The sequence below is a fragment of the Entelurus aequoreus genome, linkage group LG21, assembly GCF_033978785.1.
Source record: "Entelurus aequoreus isolate RoL-2023_Sb linkage group LG21, RoL_Eaeq_v1.1, whole genome shotgun sequence".
Lineage (NCBI taxonomy): Eukaryota > Metazoa > Chordata > Actinopteri > Syngnathiformes > Syngnathidae > Entelurus > Entelurus aequoreus.
The window spans coordinates 19,830,267-19,854,681 of record NC_084751.1 but is presented as its reverse complement, the minus strand read 5'-3'; the positions used below and the strand labels follow the sequence as shown (position 1 = coordinate 19,854,681).

Genomic DNA, 24,415 nt, shown 5'->3' with positions numbered 1-24,415 from the left:
TATGAGTTGGGAAATTGTGTTAGATGTAAATATAAACGGAATACAATGATTTGCAAATCATTTTCAACCCATATTCAGTTGAATATGCTACAAAGACAACATATTTGATGTTCAAACTGATAAGCTTTTTTTTTTTGCAAATAATCATTAACTTTAGAATTTGATGCCAGCAACACGTGACAAAGAAGTTGGGAAAGGTGGCAATAAATACTGATAAAGTTGAGGAATGCTCATCAAACACTTATTTGGAACATCACACAGGTGAACAGGCAAATTGGGAACAGGTGGGTGCCATGATTGGGTATAAAAGTAGATTCCATGAAATGCTCAGTCATTCACAAACAAGGATGTGGCGAGGGTCACCACTTTGTCAACAAATGCGTGAGCAAATTGTTGAACAGTTTAAGAAAAACCTTTCTCAACCAGCTATTGCAAGGAATTTAGGGATTTCACCATCTACGGTCCGTAATATCATCAAAGGGTTCAGAGAATCTGGAGAAATCACTGCACGTAAGAAGCTAAGCCCGTGACCTTCCATCCCTCAAGCTGTACTGCATCAACAAGCGACATCAGTGTGTAAAGGATATCACCACATGGGCTCAGGAACACTTCAGAAACCCACTGTCAGTAACTACAGTTGGTCGCTACATCTGTAAGTGCAAGTTAAAACTCTCCTATGCAAGGCGAAAACCGTTTATCAACAACACCCAGAAACGCCATCGGCTTCACTGGGCCTGAGCTCATCTAAGATGGACTGATACAAAGTGGAAAAGTGTTCTGTAGTCTGACGAGTCCCCATTTCAAATTGTTTTTGGAAACTGTGGACGTCGTGTCCTCCGGACCAAAGAGGAAAAGAACCATCCGGATTGTTATAGGCGCAAAGTTGAAAAGCCAGCATCTGTGATGGTATGGGGGTGTATTAGTGCCCAAGACATGGGTAACTTACACATGTGTGAAGGCACCATTAATGCTGAAAGGTACATACAGGTTTTGGAGCAACATATGTTTCCATCCAAGCAACGTTACCATGGACCCCCCTTCTTATTTCAGCAAGACAATGCCAAGCCACGTGTTACATCAACGTGGCTTCATAGTAAAAGAGTGCGGGTACTAGACTGGCCTGCCTGTAGTCCAGACCTGTCTTCCATTGAAAATGTGTGGTGCATTATGAAGCCTAAAACACCACAACGGAGACCCCCGGACTGTTGAACAACTTAAGCTGTACATCAAGCAAGAATGGGAAAGAATTCCACCTGAGAAGCTTAAAAAATGTGTCTCCTCAGTTCCCTAACGTTTACTGAGTGTTGTTAAAAGGAAAGGCCATGTAACACAGTGGTGAACATGCCCTTTCCCAACTACTTTGGCACGTGTTGCAGCCATGAAATTTATAAGTTAATTATTATTTGCAAAAAAAAAATAAAGTTTATGAGTTTGAACATCAAATATCTTGTCTTTGTAGTGCATTCAATTGAATATGGGTTGAAAAGGATTTGCAAATCATTGTATTCGGTGTATATTTACATCTAACACAATTTCCCAACTCATATGGAAACAGGGTTTGTATATATATATATATATATATATATATATATATATATATATATATATATATATATATATATATATATATATATATATATATATATATATATACTGTATATGTATATATATACTGTATATGTATATACTGTATATGTATATAAATATTGTATATGTATGTATGTATATATATATATATTTATATATATATATATATATATATATATATATATATATATATATATATATATATATATATATATATATATATATATATATATATATATATATACTGTATATGTATACTGTATATGTATATATATATATATATATATATATATATACATACATGTTTGTATGTATGTATGTATGTATATACACTACCGTTCAAAAATTTGGGGTCACCCAAACAATTTTGTGGAATAGCCTTCATTTCTAAGAACAAGAATAGACTGTCGAGTTTCAGATGAAAGTTCTCTTTTTCTGGCCATTTTGAGCGTTTAATTGACCCCACAAATGTGATGCTCCAGAAACTCAATCTGCTCAAAGGAAGGTCAGTTTTGTAGCTTCTGTAACGAGCTAAACTGTTTTCAGATGTGTGAACATGATTGCACAAGGGTTTTCTAATCATCAATTAGCCTTCTGAGCCAATGAGCAAACACATTGTACCATTAGAACACTGGAGTGATAGTTGCTGGAAATGGGCCTCTATACACCTATGTAGATATTGCACCAAAAACCAGACATTTGCAGCTAGAATAGTCATTTACCACATTAGCAATGTATAGAGTGTATTTCTTTAAAGTTAAGACTAGTTTAAAGTTATCTTCATTGAAAAGTACAGTGCTTTTCCTTCAAAAATAAGGACATTTCAATGTGACCCCAAACTTTTGAACGGTAGTGTATATATATGTATATATGTATATGTATACGTATATATATATATATATATATATATATATATATATATATATATATATATATATATATATATATATATATATATATATATATATATATATATGTATGTATGTATGTATGTGTATGTATGTATGTATGTATGTATGTATGTATGTATATGTATACGTATATATATATATATGTATATGTATACGTATATATATATATATATATATATATATATATATATATATATATATGTATATATATATATATGTATATGTATACGTATATATATATATATATATATATATATATATATATATATATATATATATATATATATATATATATATATATATATATATAGTTTAGGGACCCCTGCTATACACTATTGCCATTTGATGTCTTTGAATTGCAACTTCATGCAAAGCCTACTATATAATTATAATACAGTATAGTACAGTTAGGCTCCAGAACCCCCCGCTACCCCAAAAAGGGACAAGCGGTAGAAAATGGATGGATGGATAGTACAGTACTTGCAAATGAGACACATAATTGTAAGAAAACAAAATACAACTCAACAGCAAAGCTCAGTGTTAAATGTTAAACATTTGTTGTGTTAAAATAATTTATTTGACTTATTATTATTTTTAACAATCAACATTTTTTGGCACATTTTAACACACAAAAGTACCAAAAGTTAGTACCGTTGTGTAGAAGTATCAATTTGCAGGTACAGGTATTTGGTACTGTATTGATTCAAATGTAAAAATGACCCATCCCTAGTCAGATTTACAAAGGTGTGCTGTAAATTGCCCTGGTATGCAAGACAGAAATGTCCACAGCAGAGAACTGTGGCTCTCAGGAGGCTCCACTACATGCCCTGTGATTGACTGGCGACTACGATCGTACGATTGAAGCAATATAGTTTTGGCGATGTAAACATGGCCTACGGTAGAGATTTTAACTCACCTTAGTGCCATAAAGCGTGTGGATGACATATTCTAGTTACAGGCTACAACAAAGGCATCGTCAATAGAACGTAGCATCTTGACAGAGGTGGCTAGAGACTTGGGGTGTCTTAGAAAAGTTGACTATTGGACGATTCGAGTCTGATTCAACTGTCATCCTCAGAGTCAAATCGCTTGACTATAAACTGGCCGGAAACTGGACACGGTGCTCTCATGATGCGCCGCCACGCCTCTCAGGTGTTGTTTCGACCAGTTCATTCAGGCATGAGCCCCTCACTGCCCGCCTGTGGCAACGGTAATGATCCTTCTTTCGCAGGTTCACCTACAAAAACCTTTTAACAAACAGTCATGTTTAATCGTTTACCAAAGCCGAAGACTCAATCATCCAATCTCTACTTTCTTTATCTGAGTGTTTTATCCTATTTAGGGTAAGATATGTGCTTTATTGTCATTGGGTTGGCAACAACGAAATCTAACTTTTTCTTTGAGGTGGAAAAGGTCACATTGGATCTACAGTATTTTTTTGTGGGCCTCCCCAAAAAAACAGCAACAAAAAACGAGAAATAGATTTTGGCAATAGTCGACGGGAATCAGATTTGACAATGAAAATCCTTCATTGTCAATCCTTCAAGTATGTCAGTACAAGGGATGTAACGATTACCAGTAATGATGATAAACCGCGGTAAAACTCCTATATTATTATTGTTTCAAATGATTTCATATTATTAAATTGTTGTGAAACTTTCATTGATAGCCACTTTTTGATAAACTCACAGACCACTCAACATAACCGTGATATGAAATCGTTACATCCCCAGTCTGCAGTGCGGAGCGGCTTGTAAATTACTAGTACCCCTGTGCAAATTACCGTATTTTCCGGACTACAAGGCGCACTTAAAAAAAAAAAAAATTCTCGAAACTAAACAGTCCGCCTTATAACCCGGTGCGCTTAATGTAAGGAATACGTTTGGTTGAGCTTACCCACCTCGAAGCCATTTTATTTTGTACATGCTGTAATGAAAGTGTGATCAGTAGATGGCAGTCAAACATAAGAGATATGTGTAAACTGCAATATGATGGCAATATGACTTAAGTAAACAACACTAACATTTTATTCGTTCCATTGAAAATGTAGAACATCACACACGGTGCTCAAAAATCTATCAAAATGTTTTAGTACGACTTTGGTAAGCTATGAAGCCGCACCGCTTGAAGGATTGTCAGCGCATTAAACATTATTATTATGGTGTGTATAAGGTAAGGCATATTATCTGGTGTTTTGTTTCGCAATATTATGCAAAAGCAACTTTTCTTACCTTCTGGTACCTGCTGATCTGTAATTGGGATCTGCATAAATCCTGAAAAATTGTGCACGTCTGCCTTTGTAGTCTGTGCCGTCCCGTAGTCAATAAGCTTTTTCTTTTTCTCTATCTTTTTGTTATGGCACATTCATCCTCCGCTGTCACCATTTCTAATATAAAGTAGTGTAAAGTTCTTACTTATATCTGTCAGTAAACTCACCATGAAAGCGTGTAGTGAGTTTACATTATTCACCCAAGGAACTTTAGTTATTAGAGTTCCGGTCGGACGGTTTTTAAGTAAAGTCTGAATGTCATTAAAACAGTTAGCTCCATCTTTTGACACTTCTTCCACTACTGTCCTTGCACGCTACACCGGTACAACAAAGATGACGGGGAGAAGACACTGCCGAAGGTGAGCCACGTAAATAAGACCGCCCACAAAACGGCGCATCCGGAAGCGACGGTCAGAAAGCAGCTTGAAGATGATCTGTAAAACATAATCTATGCAACATTTTGACCAAAGAACCACCATTACATGTTATGTAGACCACAAGGAAGTGTTTTCAATTTAGAAATAAATTATAATAATGACTCATTTAATGCGTCCTATAACCCGGTGCGCTTAATATATGAAAAAAGTTAAAAAACAGACCAATCATCAGCAGTGCGCCTTATAATCCGGTGCGCCCTATGGTCCGGAAAATACGGTATTTGCCACTTACTGCGAATTTTATTTATAGAAATGTCCCTAGTTTTAGGAGCTAGTAAGTTAATTTTAGTCATTGATTTTACATCTTAATCTTAATGTTAGCATATGTTGTCTATTCTACTTTACAAATTTAAAAATTGAGAAAATAACTATTGAAATAAACTATTTTGGTTTTCCCCACTTAGAAAATCTTGTTCAAATGCTTAATTTAAAAATGTCAAGTTGAATAATGCTTGTTTTCAGAATAAAATACGTATTTCTGTTATAAAAGTCCTGCAAATTTCTAGATATACAAATATAATTTTGGATGTCTCATCAATTAAAATTAACCAGCTGCATGGACAGACAATTTCACTATTTTTTTCCCATAAAATTTAGTATTTGTATCTTATTTTTGTCAGCTCTTTTTCACAGTGCATTATGTACCATTATCACTGGAGGACAAGGAATAGCTAAACATGCGACAGACTGAGCATGAGAGCGCAGGAGAGGACATGAAGCCATGCTAACCGCTAAAATAGCTGAACCTTAATTTAACTGTACAACACAAAAAATAGGTGCTTAGTACATTTTAACATACGACTGGCTGGAACTGAAGAGTAAGCATCTATGAACAGGACATCCGCAAGTAGATTGGTAAGAGTCAGCTGGAAATTACGCAATTGTTAACTCATACATCAGGGGTCATTTGAACCCTGTTTCGAAAAGGTTCTATTGGCCTTGTGGTTAGTGTCCGCCCTGAGATCGGTAGGTTGTGAGTTGTGAGTCATACCAAAGACTATAAAAATGGGACCCATTACCTCCCTGCTTGGCACTCAGCATCAAGGGTTGGAATTGGGGGTTGAATCACCAAATGATTCCCGGGCGCGGCCACCGCTGCTGCTCACTGCTCCCCTGTGGGAATGGGTCAAATGCAGAGGATAATGTCACCGCACCTAGTGTGTGTGTGACAATCATTGGCACTTTAACTTTACCTTTTTTCATTGGCCAAGTATGTTTAACACACAAGGAATTTGACTTGATTGGCTGCGCTCTCTTGTTTAATGTAAACAATGAATAACAACAATGGACTAAAAATGTACAAACTAGTGTGTGCAAGGCTAATAACTACAACTAAGATGCATGTAATAATCGAATGGTGGTGAATCGAACAAAGCAAAAAGATGATGAAGTGAGCATGAGTTAACACTTTCAGAGTGACAGATTAGTTCCAGAGTTATTACACAGCGTTCATCACATTGATAGCCTGATGGAAGAAACTGTTCTCATGGCAGCTTGTTTTGGCGTAGAGTAATTTATGATTTATATGCCAAATAATGTACGGCGATGTATATCGTTATTGCAAGAGACTGCAATATTTATCGCCCGTCCTTAATAGGGGTGTAGTCAGCTGGGATAAGCTCCAGCCTCCCGTGACCCACAACATAATAAGCAGTATAGAATATGGACGTGCACATGCTGGTCGCCTGGATTGGGAAAACCTCATTTGGAGAAAAACAACATACAATCTGCCTGCTAGATTAAAACATAATCAATAAATGAAAATGTAAAATTTGCACACTGATAAGATTCCCTACGCGGTGCAAGGAGTTCAATCCAATTTCTGCAAGACACCACGGGGAAATAACACCTGGCTCATTTGTCATGCACCTGCAGTCTCCTAATGTAAACAGGCGCTCTCCCCTGGACCCCTCACAGCATCCGGGATGCGGGACAGCAGGGCTCTGACCTTGTGGCGGACTTCACCGCCGTTGCCCGAGCCAACGCACACAATTTGGATACACATATCTTTGTATTTGCACAACACAACACCGGCGCCCGCCGTCGTTCATCTGAATTAGGTTTAATAAGCAGGTGAATTGTCTGCGGAGGTTGGGCAATTTGCAAGCACCTTGGAAAACTGCGGAGCGGCAGTCAGAGGGCAAAACTGCTAGCGGGGGGAATGAAGTCGCTGTGTGGGCACATCTGTGTATGGAAATCAGCGTGAGAAAAGTTTTTGCCACCGAATATGTGCCGTGATCCTATTTGGATGTGGCTTGTGCACGCATACCAATGAGGTGCAACTCAGTTTCAAAGTGCTTTAAATCGCCAATGCAGCGCTGCCTCGTTTTTCACACGAGTCTTAGTACGAGTCGGCTGTTGTTCATACATTGTCTTGGTTTTAATACGATTGAACACAAATTACCATAGGGCCAAATACACATAAAGCATACAGTAGTAGTCCAATCAGGGGCGTATAGCACCAAATTCTGGGCCCCCATGCACACCACTCCTGGAGGGCCCCCCATCCCACCCCAGTGGTGTGCCGTCAGGGCCAGCAAGGCTTTCTCTGCTGGTCTAACATAACCAGAAATCATGATCATAATTAATGATAAAAGTAATTGTTTAATTTACTTTCCCTAAATATCTAAAAGTATTCATATTCTCTTCATGTCATATTATGTCCTTCCAGCGCTGTTGTTTTTAGGTTATAGAGTTTTTATCCAATCAGAATTCAGCTAGCTTATGTTGCCATGCTGTACCAAATCTGCCTAGAGCCTTCAGAATCAATAATGCAGACGTCTGTGCACTGTAAGTGAACGGACACAAACATTTGACAGACAGTTGCGATAGCCAATCAGAACACGAGTTGTTGTCAGTAAGGCCTTCTAACCCCGTTTCCATATGAGTTGGGAAATTGTGTTAGATGTAAATATAAACGGAATACAATGATTTGCAAATCCTTTTCAACCCATATTCAATTGAATGCACTACAAAGACAAGATATTTGATGTTCAAACTCATAAACTTTTTTTTTTTTTTGCAAATGATGAATAATAATTAACTTAGAATTTCATGGCTGCAACACGTGCCAAAGTAGTTGGGAAAGGGCATGTTCACCACTGTGTTACGTGGCCTTTCCTTTTAACAACACTCAGTAAACGTTTGGGAACATCTTGCTTGATGTACAGCTTAAGTTGTTCAACAGTCCGGGGGTCTCCGTTGTGGTATTTTAGGCTTCATAATGCGCCACACATTTTCAATGGGAGACAGGTCTGGACTACAGGCAGGCCAGTCTAGTACTCGCACTCTTTTACTATGAAGCCACGTTGATGTAACACGTGGCTTGGCATTGTCTTGCTGAAATAAGCAGGGGCGTCCATGGTAACGTTGCTTGGATGGCAACATATGTTGCTCCAAAACCTGTATGTACCTTTCAGCATTAATGGCGCCTTCACAGATGTGTAAGTTACCCATGTCTTGGGCACTAATACACCCCCATACCATCACAGATGCTGGCTTTTCAACTTTGCGCCTATAACAATCCGGATGATTCTTTTCCTCTTTGGTCCGGAGGACACGACGTCCACAGTTTCCAAAAACAATTTGAAATGTGGACTCGTCAGACCACAGAATACTTTTCCACTTTGTATCAGTCCATCTTAGATGAGCTCAGGCCCAGCGAAGCCGACGGCGTTTCTGGGTGTTGTTGATAAACGGTTTTCGCCTTGCATAGGGGAGTTTTAACTTGCACTTACAGATGTAGCGACCAGCTGTAGTTACTGACAGTGGGTTTCTGAAGTGTTCCTGAGCCCATGTGGTGATATCCTTTACACACTGATGTCGCTTGTTGATGCAGTACAGCCTGAGGGATCGAAGGTCACGGGCTTAGCTGCTTACGTGCAGTGATTTCTCCAGATTCTCTGAACCCTTTGATGATATTACGGACCGTAGATGGTGAAATCCCTAAATTCCTTGCAATAGCTGGTTGAGAAAGGTTTTTCTTAAACTGTTCAACAATTTGCTCACGCATTTGTTGACAAAGTGGTGACCCTCGCCACATCCTTGTTTGTGAATGACTGAGCATTTCATGGAATCTACTTTTATACCCAATCATGGCACCCACCTGTTCCCAATTTGCCTGTTCAACTGTGTGATGTTCCAAATAAGTGTTTGATGAGCATTCCTCAACTTTATCAGTATTTATTGCCACCTTTCCCAACTTCTTTGTCACGTGTTGCTGGCATCAAATTCTAAAGTTAATGATTATTTGCAAAAAAAAAAAATGTTTATCAGTTTGAACATCAAATATGTTGTTTTGTAGCATATTCAACTGAATATGGGTTGAAAATGATTTGCAAATCATTGTATTTTGTTTATATTTACATCTAACACAATTTCCGAACTCATATGGAAACGGGGTTTGTAGATTGCCTAAGGCAGATATATATTGTGATGTTATGAGCTCGGTAACATAAGAGCTCCATTACCCAGCATGCCACAGTAGTGAAGCGCATGTGCAATAGCCGCCTTTAGCCACTGAATGTTTTTGATGAGCACCTTGTGGAGTAAAATTTAAGAACTCAGCCAACACGCCTCGTCTGCATCTTTTATGATTAGACAAGACAACACATATATTTGCAAGGCCATTTTCAAAAAGGATATTTAAAGAGAAACTACATCTTGTGAGACCATGTCGGCCAACCCCGGAAGCTCGAATGGTTTCTACAGATTGCGAGTTCAGATTTTTTATTTCTTCACTTTTACACATTTAATATGTTTTTTGCAATTTTAATTTTGACAGTACCACAGAAGATATGTTTTAATTGCTGATGTGGGTTTATTGATTTTTTAAATGCGCCAGAAAATAACCCGTTATGTACACTGTTGGTGGTGATTCAATGCCCAGTAGTGCATAAATGTGTTTCTGTATAGTATTTCTCCAGTAATGGTCATGTGGTGACATAAATGATGGTATTTTGAGAGGTAATCATTAAAGTCGGACATCACTGAAGGCCTAGGTGGGAAACGCATTGCCCGCCACTGTCCCACCCTAAACCCAACCTTGCTACCATACATAATACTTGGAGACTTTACAACAAAACTAATTAATGCACGGATTTGGTTAAAACCAGCTTTTTAAAATGCATGTGAAACCCTTAATTAGGTTATTGACTTTTTAAAGATGGGATAAGGATGAGGTGTTACAATAGAACCTCGATTTACAAACTTACAAACTTAATTTGTGTCCTTTTCGGTTTACCAACGTTTACATCGCGCCAAATATGCCTTTGTGTGCGATCCATGTCTCGGCGTCCGAACGCTTCATTCATTCATTCATTCATTTTGCATGTTACTTGAAGCCATCGAGGGCTTCGAGCCACGGCCATTTTGAAGAGGCGCAGGCCCCTACGTCACATCCTGTTTACATCCTGTACACACAAGCGGCCATTTCAAAGAGGTTTGACGACGAGCTGCCTTTCTGACATGTTTATTTCCACAATTGTCTTACCTTACGCCGGTCAGAACTGTGTCAGGCTGTTTTAGAGATCACTTTGTGTCATCAGAAACACTTTAAATGTGTCCAAACTCTCATAGTCTTGCTTTGAGCTTTGAGCTAGCATTTTAAGCATTTTAACTAGTTAGCCTATGGCTTGCGACACCTTCAGTTTGAGGATTTTATCAATTAAGGGGGCTTTATTCCACAAATGTATTATATATTTACCTTTCTTTAATCTGACCTTTATTACATCGAAGGAGTAGGCACTACCGGGACACAAGTCGATGAAGGATCCGCTCACTCTGCTAGTTTGTGCTAACGCTTGCGGTGACTCCGTAATGCCACTGCTCGTTTATCGCTCCGAAACTCCCAGAATGTTCAACAATGCCACAAATATTCTCAGACACAAGGTAAAATGTTTGTTCTTTTTTTTTTTTTGGTTTTGGAGTGCACCAATGAGATGTGTGTGTAAATGTGTGTGTATCTGTGCGCGTGTTGACAGTTAAGCTTGCTTCAATGTTGTTGTGTTGCTTGGGTAAAAAAGAGATTGTTGAGCCTTTACCCCCTTGTAATGTTGGTTGGATATATTTGCAGCACATACAGTCGTGGTCCAAAGTTTACATACACTTGTAAAGAACATAATGTCATGGCTGTCCTGAGTTTCCAATCATTTCTACAACTCTTATTTTTTTGTGATAGAGTGATTGGAGCACATACTTGTTTGTCACAAAAAACATTCATGAAGTTTGGTTCTTTTATGAATTTATTATCAGTCTACTGAAAATGTGACCAAATATGTTGGGTCAGAGTATACATACAGCAATGTTAATATTTGGTTACATGTGCCTTGGCAAGTTTCACTGCAATAAGGCACTTTTGGTAGCCATCCACAAGCTTCTGGTTGAATTTTTGACCACTCCTCTTGACAAAATTGGTGCAGTTCAGCTAAATTTGTTGGTTTTCTGACATTGACTTGTTTCTTCAGCATTGTCCACATGTTCCCGATGGGGTTTAGGTCAGGATTTGGGAAGGGCTTCCTTCTTGCATGGTAGCCTCTCAGTCCATGGCGATGCAAAACACGGTTGACTGTGGACACTGACTCCTGTGTTCCAGCAGCAATCCTAACCTAAAACCTTAATTCTAGCCTGATTTAGCCATCCCTTTACCACTTTTGACATGTGTTTGGGGTCATTGTCCTGTTGGAACACCCTACCTCGCCCAAGACCCAACCTCCGGGCTGTTGTCCTGAAGAATTTGGAGGTAATCCTCCTTTTTCATTGTCCCATTTATTCTCTGTAAAGCACCAGTTCCATTGGCAGCAAAACAGGCACAGAGCATAATACTACCACCACCATGCTTGACCGTAGGCGTGGTGTTCCTGGGATTAAAGGCCTCACCTTTTCTCCTCCAAACATATTGCTGGGTATTGTGGCCAAACAGCTCAATGTTTGTTTCATCTGACCACAGAACTTTCCTCCAGAAGGTCTTATCTTTGTCCATGTGATCAGCAACAAACTTTAGACCAGCCTTAAGATGTCGCTTCTGGAGCAAGGGCTTCCTTCTTGCATGGTAGCCTCTCAGTTCATGGCGATGCAAAACACGCTTGACTGTGGACACTGACACCTGTGTTCCAGCAGCTTCCAATTCATTGCAGACCTGCTTTTTGGTGGTTCTCGGTTGACTCTTGACCATCCTGACCAATTTTGTCTCAGCATCGGGTGATAGCTTGCGTTTTCTTCCTGATCGTGGCAGTGACAAAACTGTGCCATGCACTTTATACTTACAAACAATTGTCTGCACAGTTGCTCTTGGGACCTTAAGCTGCTTTGAAATGGCTCCAAGTGACTTTCCTGACTTGTTCAAGTCAATGATTAGTTTTTTCAGATCTGTGCTGAGTTCTTTTGACTTTCCCATTGTCGCGTTTGTAACCGAGTCTAATCACTGCACCACATGAGCCCTATTTAAATGGCCTCATAGAAGTCAACAGGTGTTGTCAATCATAATCACTGACATGTAGTTAAGAGGCCATACCATGAAGCTAATTTGATTTGATTGTAACTTGTCTACATCACCAAAATGGATAATGTATGTTGCTGTATGCATACTTTTGACCCAGCAGATTTGGTCACATTTTCAGTAGACCCATAATAAATTCATAAAAGAACCAAACTTCATGTGTGTGCTCCAATCACTCTATCACAAAAAAATAAAAATTGTAGAAATGATTGGAAACTCAAGACAGCCATGACATTATGTCTTTCACAAGTGTATGTAAACTTTTGACCACGACTGTATATACATTATAGTGTCTTCAAAGTGTGCAGTATTTTACTAAAATTTGGACTTTTGTCGAGGCTAGAACCAAATATTCATGTTTACATTAATTCTTATAGAGAACTTCACTTCACTATATGAACTTTTCGTTTTGCGAACCATGTTCAAGAACCAATTAAGTTTATAAATCGAGGTTCTACTGTAATACATCTTTGCTAGTATGTTTATATCATTATTAGTGCATCCCTTGGGAGTTAAGTCTCCCCTGTCTTTAAAACCTAGTGTCGCCTGTTTCTAACTTTAATTAAGGGTCTTTGAAGGCACCACAGTTATGGGCAATGAGATGCAAAAGTGAAAATTGTACATAACATTCACCTAGATGTATTATATTTGTACCTTTCTTTTATCATCATCCTTGTTACAAAATGCTGATGACATCATGACGTGTGTGTTGAGTGACGTGTTCCATGCTAGGTTTGCTGCTATCCAGGTGGAATGAGCCATTTTGCATTTTTGATACGGGTGTTGGTTGTCTTAGATCCTTCTTATTTTAATTCAAGCCACCTTATATTACCTTTTAATTATTACTCATGCCATGTTCAGTTTCAGTTTATTTCGGACATTCATACGATACAATGTAATGCATCACACATTTCCAGTTGCTTCATTAAAGCATGTCCGAAAAGGAGTAGGAAGAAGCAGAGCTTATTTAATCTTACCCCTTTTCATATCATGTCTTTTAATAAATTACATATTTAAATGGCAGAAAAACATAAGTCAAACTTTACAACATCCCTGCCTACCCCCTGACGCCCCTGAGTCCAATCAAAGTCAACAAGAGTCCATGTTTCCAGAGTTTCACTGAACACAACACTAGCATTGTTTCTTGCCTGTAGATCAATACCCATGTTCTCTAAAAAGTGTTTTGTGTTGGGATTTTTCAGGCTTGAATTGTATTTACATAATTTCCTATGGGAACATTTTTTTTCATTCGTACTATTTGGTTGTCAACAGACCCTTTGGAACAATTTAAAAACAAAAAAACGAGGTACCACTGAACTACCTTTATGACGCGTTGACACATTTGCTAATTAAGATTATTAAGTCTATTGACTCATTAGCATCGCTGTGTGCGGGGACTGCCTGGAAAGTAAATATCACAAAATGATAGATGAGATATGACGTTAATGAAGAAAAACGGTGGTGCTTGTACAGTGGAACCTCTGAAGTCAAATGAGTGCAATGCGCTGTCAAGCATGGCAACGCATCAAAAGATTCATTCTGGGCGAGTGTTTGTCTTTTTCTTTCTCGTCTCCTACTTTGTTGGCAATAGTTATTAAAAACAAATAAACGTCCATCGCAGATGACATCAGCGTACGTAACAACTTAGCGCACATCAAAACAATGCTTGTCTTTTTAAACAGGAAGACTCCATCCATCCATTCTCTACTGTTTGTCCCTCAGTGTCATAAAATGTTGTTGTTGTGTTTACCTGTGGTTTTTACACCTTTCTGGTAGGGTTGTACGGTATACCGGTATTGGTATAGTACCGCAATACTAATGAATAATTTTCGGTACTGTATCACCTCTAAAAAGTACCGGTCCCGCGTCGTCGTCACATTGCTGGTTTTACGAGCAGACGAGCATGTTCGGCAGCGCACAATCACAGAGTACTTACAAACAGACACATTGTGTAGACAGAAAAGGGAGAACGGACGCATTTTGGCTTAAAAACTAAAGATAAAGGTGAAGTTATAACCCTGAAACGCCCTCAGGAAGAGGTGCTTTAAGACATTGCTAGCTAGCTAGCGGCTAACGTCCATCCGCCGTCGGCAGTGTTTTAGCTACTTCTAAATCACTAATCCTCACCTCCATGGCGACAAATAAAGTAAGTTTCTTACAAGTATCATCCCTGCAGGACGAGGAATAGCTAAACATGCTTCACTACACACCGTAGCTCACCGGCATCAAAATGTAAACAAACGCCATTGGTGGATCTACACATGACATCCACTGTAATGATACCAAGTACAGGCACATATCTAGTCGACACTATTATGATTACGTCGATATTTTTTGGCATAACAACATCTTCTTTCGTTTTTTAAAAATGTATATTATGTTTAGAAACTCAGTAAATATGTCCCTGGACACATGAGGACTTTGAATATGACCAATGTATGATCCTGTAACTACTTGGTATCGGCTTGATACCCAAATTTGTGGTATCAAACAACAGAAGAATAAGTGATTATTACATTTTCACAGAAGTGTAGACAGAACATGTTACAAGAGAAAGTAAGCAGATATTAACAGTAAATGAACAAGTAGATTAATAATAAATTTTCTACCACTTTTCCTTAATAATGTTGACAAAATAATAGAATGAGAAATGACACAATATGTTACTGCATACGTCAGCAGACTAATTAGGAGCCTTTGTTTGTTCACATACTACTAAAAGAAAAGTTGTCTATGTTCACTATTTTATTTAAGGACTTAACTGCAATAAGAAACATATGTACCCTAAGATTTTTTGTTAAAATGAAGCCAATAATGCTATTTTTTGTGGTCCTCTTTATTTAGAAAAGTATCAAAATAATTTTAGTAAGGGACCGTTACAACACTACTTTCTGGTTATTGCTTTGGTATTTGGTGTGTCGCAAGAAAAAAGGTGGCTTAAAGGTTCGCAGACAACAGAAGACGTTGCCAATGTAATCATGCCATGCAGAGTGGATGCTAGCTAGTGTGTCATAGAGTCGGGTATAAAGAGAGTATGACCAACTCGATCTCTTCAATGATTGGTCAAAAGGCACTCACGTGACTACAGGGCACCATGACTGCAACTAACTTTAAACTGATGCTATGTGTTTGAGGCACTTCCTCGTTAGTTTTTGCATGTAAAAATTCCCTGTTGTGCAGCATGGGGCTGCTCCAGCCGTGAGAATTGTGGAAAGATTTTACATCGCTTTACCCACAACCCCCGAAATAAGACAAGTATGGGAAGTGAAGGTTCGCTATCAACAATGTAGAGCCAGCGATTGCAGCATCTTGTACGAGGTAAACACACGACACATTTTTATTTTCGGCGGTAACTAGTAGTCTAATGTGTTATTTTTTATATTCAGTAACTCAGTTACCGTTACTACATGATGCGTTACTGCGTTATTTTACGTTATTTTTTATATAGTATCGGCTAGAAACAGAAGATCTGAGTGTGTTTTATTGGAGAGTTGCAGTGTCGTCCTTCTGATTATTCCTGTGTCACAAGGGAGAGAAGAGGCGCTTTGTGTTTGTGTGTGGGGCGGGGGTCATATCTGTGTTTACTAACAAGACATCATGGCGGAGCCGAAGCCGAGTTTCTTAACATGGAGATATTCTCACTACTTTTATTTTGTCGAGCACAAAGAAAAGAAAATTTTAGTTAAATGTAAGTTGTGTCTTGGATCAAAGATCATATCTACTGCCTAAAACAACAATTGAAATCTGCTGAAACACCTACAGAAGCAACATGCTTCGACGAAGCTAGTAAAGAGAGACACAGACTCCGATGCCACTTCACCTCCACTTAAGGATTTTAACGGAGGGACTGCTAGCCAGGACAACATTGATAGAGCCATTGCAGCGTATGTGCTAGAAGACATGCAGGCTATTTCTACAGTGGAGTCACCCGATTTCAGGCAGCTAATTAGCATGATACCGGCGTCAAACAGCAAATGTCACGGAAAACATGTTCCATGTACCTGGACAGTGAGTACATAAAAATGGAAAGCGAGCTAAAGAAAACACTCCAAACTCTGCCTCTGCTCATCATTCAGCACTGAAGGTACACACATCAATTATCTTATATACTCTTTCATTCTAGACTTGTAGAGTGTTTGATTATCACATCACTCTAAATGTATAGACTATAAAGTTCACAAACATAAAGAGGGATCCTAGTGGGCCAGGCCAATCTTTCCTTATCTCTAAACTAAAAGTGGGGAAATGCGTTGAGTGTTCTGGGCTTCAGTACAGTGTTGATCTCCGAAAGACATGATTTTATTTCCGAATTCCTTGAGAAAAATGCCTGGTTAGGCTTTGTGTATGTCATGTGTGCCTTCCTTAGGTGAAGCCAGGTTTACAGCTATGTTGTTATTATGCGGTTTGTTACTTATGTATGTTATGTTGCAGCTATTTAAAATGTTTTTTTCCATTTGTTCTGGCCTGAAATAAATTGGCCCTTTGAAACATATCTTTGTCTTTGTGTGTTGTATGTAGACCACATTGCTTAGCAAAGTTCAGTGATGCAAATGCATGTCAAGTTGATCAACAGATTGTATTATTCTCCAGTGCAACAACAGTACTGAAATGAAGGCTAAAAGGGCAATAATGGGAGCCTTAAAAAAAAAAAAAGAAGAAGGAAAAAAAGAAGTAACTAAATAGTTACTTTTCACAGTAACGCATTACTTTTTGGTGTAAGTAACTGAGTTAGTACCTGAGTTACTTTTGCAATAAAGTAACTAGTGACTGTAACTAGTTAGTGGTTTTCAGTAACTAACCCAACACTGTTTAGAACTACACAGATGTATTATTTTGGTATTATTTAAAATGTAATGTCAAAACAACAGCAATTGCATGCACCCGGGCACAGCTGCACACGTCCTTGGTAGCAGTCATGGCACCTGTTGTTTAGTTGACCATACTCTCTTTATACCATACTTGCCAACCCTCCCGTTTTTAGCGGGAGAATCCCGGTATTCAGCGCCTCTCCCGACAACCTCCCTTCTCCCACACAAACTCCCGGTATTCAGCCGGAGCTGGAGGCCACGCCCCCTCCAGCTCAATGCGGACCTGAGTGGGGACAGCCGTTCTCACGTCCGCTTTCCCAGCAGCTTGCCTGCCCAATGACGTCATAACATCTACGGCTTTTAGAGAGTAGAGTGCACAACAAGCAGAGAGAGTTCTTGGTTTCTTATGTGGGTTTATTGTTAGGCAGTTTCATTAACGTCCTCCCAGCGCGGTAACAACACACAACAACAGCAGTCACGTTTAGTCTACTGTAAAGCAGTTTGTCTGCCATAAACAGCAATGTTGTGACACTCTTAAACAGGACAATACTGCCACCTACCGGATAGCCTGCAGAATACTGAAATTCAAGTATGTCTTTTATTTATATGTATAATAAAATTAAAATAAAATATATATATAGCTAGAATTCACTGAAAGTCAAATATTTCATACATATATATATATATATATATATATATATATATATGTATATATATATATATATATATATATATATATATATATATATATATATATATATATATATATATATATATATATACATATATATATATATATATATATATATATATATATATATATATATATATACATATATATATATATATATATATATACCGGTATGTATATATATTATATATATTATATATATACAGGTATATGTGAAATACTTGATTTGGTGAATTCTAGCTGTAAATATACTCTCCTCTTAACCACGCCCTTGGCCACGCCCCAACCACGCCCCCCGCCCCAAACACCATTATAGCCACAAATAATACTAATAAAGTAATAATATAAATATAATTATACATCATATTTTATATTAAATACATAACATGCTATGGTACATTCACCCTGACTATGATTTAAACCCTGGCCCATTGGTTCAGAGGGCACTTGTGGTTAGAGTGTCCGCCCTGAGATCGGTAGGTTGTGCGTTCAAATCCCGGCCAAGTCATACCAAAGACTATAAAAATGGGACCCATTACCTCCCCGCTTGGCACTCAGCATCAAAGGTTGAAATTGGTGGTTAAATCACCAAAAATGATTCCCGAGCGTGGCCACCACTGCTGCTCACTGCTCCCCTCACCTCCTAGGAGCTGGAACAAGGGGATGGGTCAAATGCAGAGGGTGATTTCACCACATCTAGTGTGTGTGTGACTATCAGTGGTACTTTAACTTTAAATGTGTATTTCAAATAATAACATGTCTCATAGGAGAGTTATTTATTTATTTCAAACTCTGAAATATTTTGAGGTAGTGGAGTGAAAAACAATATGGTCAAGCTAATAAAACATAAGAAACAGGACAAATGTATACAAAGTAGAGGAAAATGGTGTTCCAAACCATACAAAAATAAAAGCATTAAAATCAATGTATTATTAAGAACTACCATTAGCATAAAAACAAATTCACACTTCCGTTACATGCACATGTTACTATTGAAAATACTGAACATTTACAGTAAACACTTAACAAAAGCATCCAGCATTGACACATTGCCTCATTCCCAAGTTGAGTTACTTTTTTACACTGTGTTGCTGTCAATGATATACATTATCTCAATTTACTTACATATCGATATTACAGCATACATATCGGCGGTATCGATATTTCAGTATCGATCTGCACGTCTCTAGCGTGTGTACATTTTTTGTGACAACAGCATCAAAACGTAAGCGCACAAGAAGCACAAGACGTGATTCAAAACAGCTGAGATATCTTAACCCCGTCTGGCAGGTGTTCACAATTGTGACTTTGGCAGAAAAGGTCACCTTCCCTCGTGCTGTGAGACATGAGAAACAGCTGCCTAGACTGACAAGTGTTTACCATACACTATTTCTTTGTTTCACCCAAAATCCCGTCTCGCCCTTTCTCAGAGTGAGGACCTTCCCAAAGGACTCGGCCTTACTGGGCAGAGACACCGTGAGAGCCCTCATGTATTACGCGTTGAAGGTGTGGAGCGACATCGCCCCGCTGAACTTCCACGAGGTGGCAGGAAGTGACGCCGACATTCAGATCGACTTCACTAAAGCCGACCACAACGACGGATATCCCTTCGATGGGCCAGGGGGCACCGTGGCTCATGCCTTTTTCCCCGGAGAGAGATACACCGCTGGGGATACGCACTTTGACGACGACGAGGCTTGGACCTTCAGATCACCAGGTGGGGAACACGCATGCAGTCCCAGACTTGTACAGCCACTTCAATCAATCAGACTTTATTTACATAGCACTTTTCATGCACAGCCACAAAGTGCTTCACAGGAAAAAAAAAAAAAGAAGTGATGAAAACACACACATATATACATATATACACACACAGATTCACACATCACTAATGACAAAAATTAATCATGGCATGGCAATGAGGTTGAAGGGAAAACGGCACCTTTGAGGCGTCCACATTGGAGAATAACAAAAATTACTGCCATCTAAAATTAAAAAATTATATGAAACATATTAGAAAACATATGTATGAATAAAAAATAAATAATCAGAGGTGGGTAGAGTAGCCAGAAATTGTACTCAAGTAAGAGTACTGTTACTTTAGAGATGTATTACTCAAGTAAAAGTAAGGAGTAGTCACCCAAATATTTACTTGAGTAAAAGTTAAAAAGTATGTTGTGAAAAAACTACTCAAGTACTGAGTAACTGATGAGTAACCTGTTCGTTTAATGATGACGGCAACAAATAATGCACAAAAACATAATGGGTTATAATGGGTTATACTTGTATAGCGCTTTTCTACCTTCAAGGTACTCCAAGCACGTTGACAGTATTTCCACATTCACCCATTCACACACACATTCACACACTGATGGCGGGAGCTGCCATGCAAGGCGCTAACCAGCAGCCATCAGGAGCAAAGGTGAAGTGTCTTGCCCAAGGACACAACGGACGTGACTAGGAAGGTAGAATGTGGGGATTGAACCCCAGTAACCAGCAACCCTCCGATTGCTGGCACGGCCACTCTACCAACTTCGCCACGCCGCCCCAGCAATGAGCAAATTCAAAGCCAGGAATATCTCTTAAGCAACAATAATATATATAAAATAATAATACATTAAAATAAAAAAAATTAAGGCAAATTGAGCCACAATAACTTAACAGCACCATAGGCTCAGTAGGCATTCATTGATTGATTGATTGAAACTTGTATTAGTAGATTGCACAGTACAGTACATATTCCGTACAATTGACCACTAAATGGTAACACCCCAATAAGTTTTTCAACGTTAATCAATTACTTAATAAATGACCAATTCGAGGTGATCTACCTCATATATACATATACATACACACACATATCATATATATATATATATATATATATATATATATATATATATATATATATATATATATATATATATATATATATATATATATACATACATTTATATATACAGTATATAATTTATATTTATTTATTTTGCCGTTTTTGTTCACATGTTAAAGGTGTTTTAATGAATATACATGCATGTTTAACATATAGATCCCTTTCTTTCATGAAGACAAGAATATAAGTTGGTGTGTTACCTGATTCTGATGACTTGCATTGATTGGAATCAGACAGTAGTGCTGATAACGTCCACGTTTTCAAATGGAGGAGAAAAAAAGCTTATTTGTCCAGCTTCCCATATTCGTTTTTATACACTTTACAAGAAATACATTGGCGGCAAACTCCGTAGCTTGCTAGCTTGTTTGCGCTGGCTTTCGGAGACTCTTATTTTGTTAGCGCAGGCGCGATGGAGCGGCACTTTTATTGTGAAGACAGGAAATGTGCGGTCAGTCTTTAGGCTTTTGAGAGAGGTACGGTTGAAATAAAAAAGTGTATTTTTTCCTTCACACTTTTGATTGATTGATTGAAACTTTTATTAGTAGATTGCACATTACAGTACATATTCCGTACAATTGACCACTAAATGGTAACACCCGAATAAGTTTTTCAACTTGTTTAAGTCCACGGTGACGGTCATGTGACCGCCTGGCTCTGTTTGATAGGTCCAACGTCACCAGTGACTGCATGTGATTGGTGAAAAGGAGTCAAACGTCACCAGTGACTGCATGTGATTGGTGAAACGCAGGCATGCATAGAACCTACTTTGAAGGTCTGTCTGACAAACCAAAACAAACAAAGCGTGCATTAACAGATCGATAAAAATTAGTAGCGAGCTGAATGTAGATAAATGGAGCGGAGTAAAAGTAGCGTTTCTTCTCTATAAATATACTCAAGTAAAAGTAAAAGTATGTTGCATTAAAACTACTCTTAGAAGTACAATTTATCCCAAAAGTTACTCAAGTAGATGTAACGGAGTAAATGTAGCGCGTTACTACCCACCTCTGTAAATAATACATTAAAAAAAACATAACACTGACAGAAGAATAGTAGTATTAATAACAATAAATAAAATACAAAATAACACAATAGAAATATATATATATATATATATATATATATATATATATATATATATATATATATATATATATATATATATATATATATATATATATACATATATATATATATATATATATATATATATACATATATATATATATATATATATATATATATATATATATATATATATATATATATATATATATATATATATATAATTATTTTTTCTTTTTTTTAACATGATCAGTTTAAAAAAAAAAATATTAAAAAAGGTGTGTCTTTAAAGGCCTACTGAAACCCACTACTACCTGTCATGTCTGTGTGATCATGTTTTGTTTAAGTTATGTTCTGCTTGGTTTTGGACTCTTTTAGTTCCTGCTTTTCACTCCCTTGTCTTGTTTCCATGGTTACCCATTAGTTTCACCTGTTCCACGTTTGGACTCATTGTGCACTTTTGTTTGTCACCATAGCAACCCATTAGTTTTCACCTGTCCTCACGACTCACGCACCTGTCTTTAATCATCCAGCGGTCCTGAAGTTCTCCTGGGTTCGAGCGATCCCCTGGATTATGAAAACTAGGAACTTCAGGACCGCTGGATGATTAAAGACAGGTGCGTGAGTCGTGAGGACAGGTGAAAACTAATGGGTTGCTATGGTGACAAACAAGAGTGCACAATGAGTCCAAACGTGGAACAGGTGAAACTAATGGGTAACCATGGAGACTAGACAAGGGAGTGAAAAGCAGGAACTAAAAAGAGTCAAAAACCAAGCAGAACATAACTTAAACAAAACATGATCACACAGACATGACACTACCGACCATGCAGTCTGATAGTTTATATATCAATGATGAAATATTAACATTGCAACACATGCCAATACGGCCGGGTTAACTTATAAAGTGCAATTTTAAATTTCCAGAGGAACTTCCGGTTGAAAACGTCTATGTATGATGACGTTTGCGCGTGACGTCAATGGTTGAAACGGAAGTATTCGGACACATTGTATCACAATACAAACAGCTCTGTTTTCATCGCAAAATTCCACAGTATTCTGGACATCTGTGTTGGTGAATCTTTTGCAATTTGTTTAATGAACAATGGAGACTGCAAAGTTTGAGAATGACTGCAATAGTTTAAATAACTGGAAATAAAAGCATGCATTAGTAGAGAGAGAAACGGGCAGACTTGAGCTTTGTTCTTAAGATGATAAAAACCTTTGTTTATAATATTTTATATGTTGGGTAAAAGTCAGCTCGGAGTCAACAATCAAACCCAGATTTTTTACAGACTGTGTTGGTTCAAAATCTTGTCGTTTTCTGTAAAAGTTTCTACCTCTGGTCTTTAAGACCAATAACTAAAACCTCTGTTTTGTCCTGGTTTAGTTGTAGGAAATTCACTGCCAAGACAGACTTAAAGCGCTTCTCTCCAAAACTAGAACAATGGCGTCATTAAGAATTCAGGCCGTCCTTTTTCATGTTCCTCTCTCTCCAGTTAATATTGACTTATCATTATGATCTGGATTTAAAAGTTGAATATGTTCTACCAACTAGGGAAAGAAGAAAGGACTAAAACTGTGGTGATTCGTATTTCCTCCAAATGAGATAAACAAACAATCTACTTCATTAGACTACCTCTACTGAAGTACATTATTTAGTTTTAGTTATATAATCTCTGATGATTAATAATGAAATAGGGATTGGTTTTAGGAGGATAGACAAAATACTTATTTTGTTCAAAGCAATAAATTGTCAGGCCTCATGAACGCTGTTGTTTTCCGTGAGGTTGTCTGAGCGCCGCCTCTAAAGACAATCAATAAGAGTTATTTGGTCACAATGACACTTTGATGACATGTCAACACTTGAATGCAGATGTAGGAAGCACTTTTTAAAGCACAGATTTTTTCCTTCCTTCTTCCAGTTAATTCAATTCTGACCAAAAGGTATTCTGACGATAGGCTACGTACAAAAGGAACTGTTGTGTTTTTATAGATGACCTACTTACGACACACCAGTTCTATGCGTACGCCAGCTTCATAAACGAGACTCTGGTGAATCTTTTAGCTCTGGGGTGTTCAATGTTTTCCAGGTCAAGGATCCTTACTTAAACTGATGGACAGACAGCCTAATTATACAACTACTGGAAAAACTTATGGAATCACCACACTTGGAGGATGATCATTCAGTAACACACATGACACAAGTATAGTCTTTTCAAACGGCAACCTTCTGGCTTTAAGAAACACTAAAAGAAATAA

The 24,415-nt window shown here is 37.9% G+C and overlaps 1 protein-coding gene across 3 annotated transcripts in view; it reads left to right on the top strand.

Moving 5' to 3' along the window:
* Positions 1-24,415, top strand: part of LOC133638482 (matrix metalloproteinase-17-like) — a 308,014-nt gene that overhangs the window by 228,565 nt on the left and 55,034 nt on the right. For 2 of the 3 annotated variants that reach the window (XM_062031144.1, XM_062031145.1), the window contains exon 4: positions 19,629-19,915. In XM_062031144.1, coding sequence (XP_061887128.1) covers positions 19,629-19,915 — 287 coding nt within the window. Of the gene's footprint in view, positions 1-10,788; positions 11,094-19,628; positions 19,916-24,415 lie in introns of those variants that run through there. The other variant, XM_062031146.1, reaches the window with a different exon arrangement.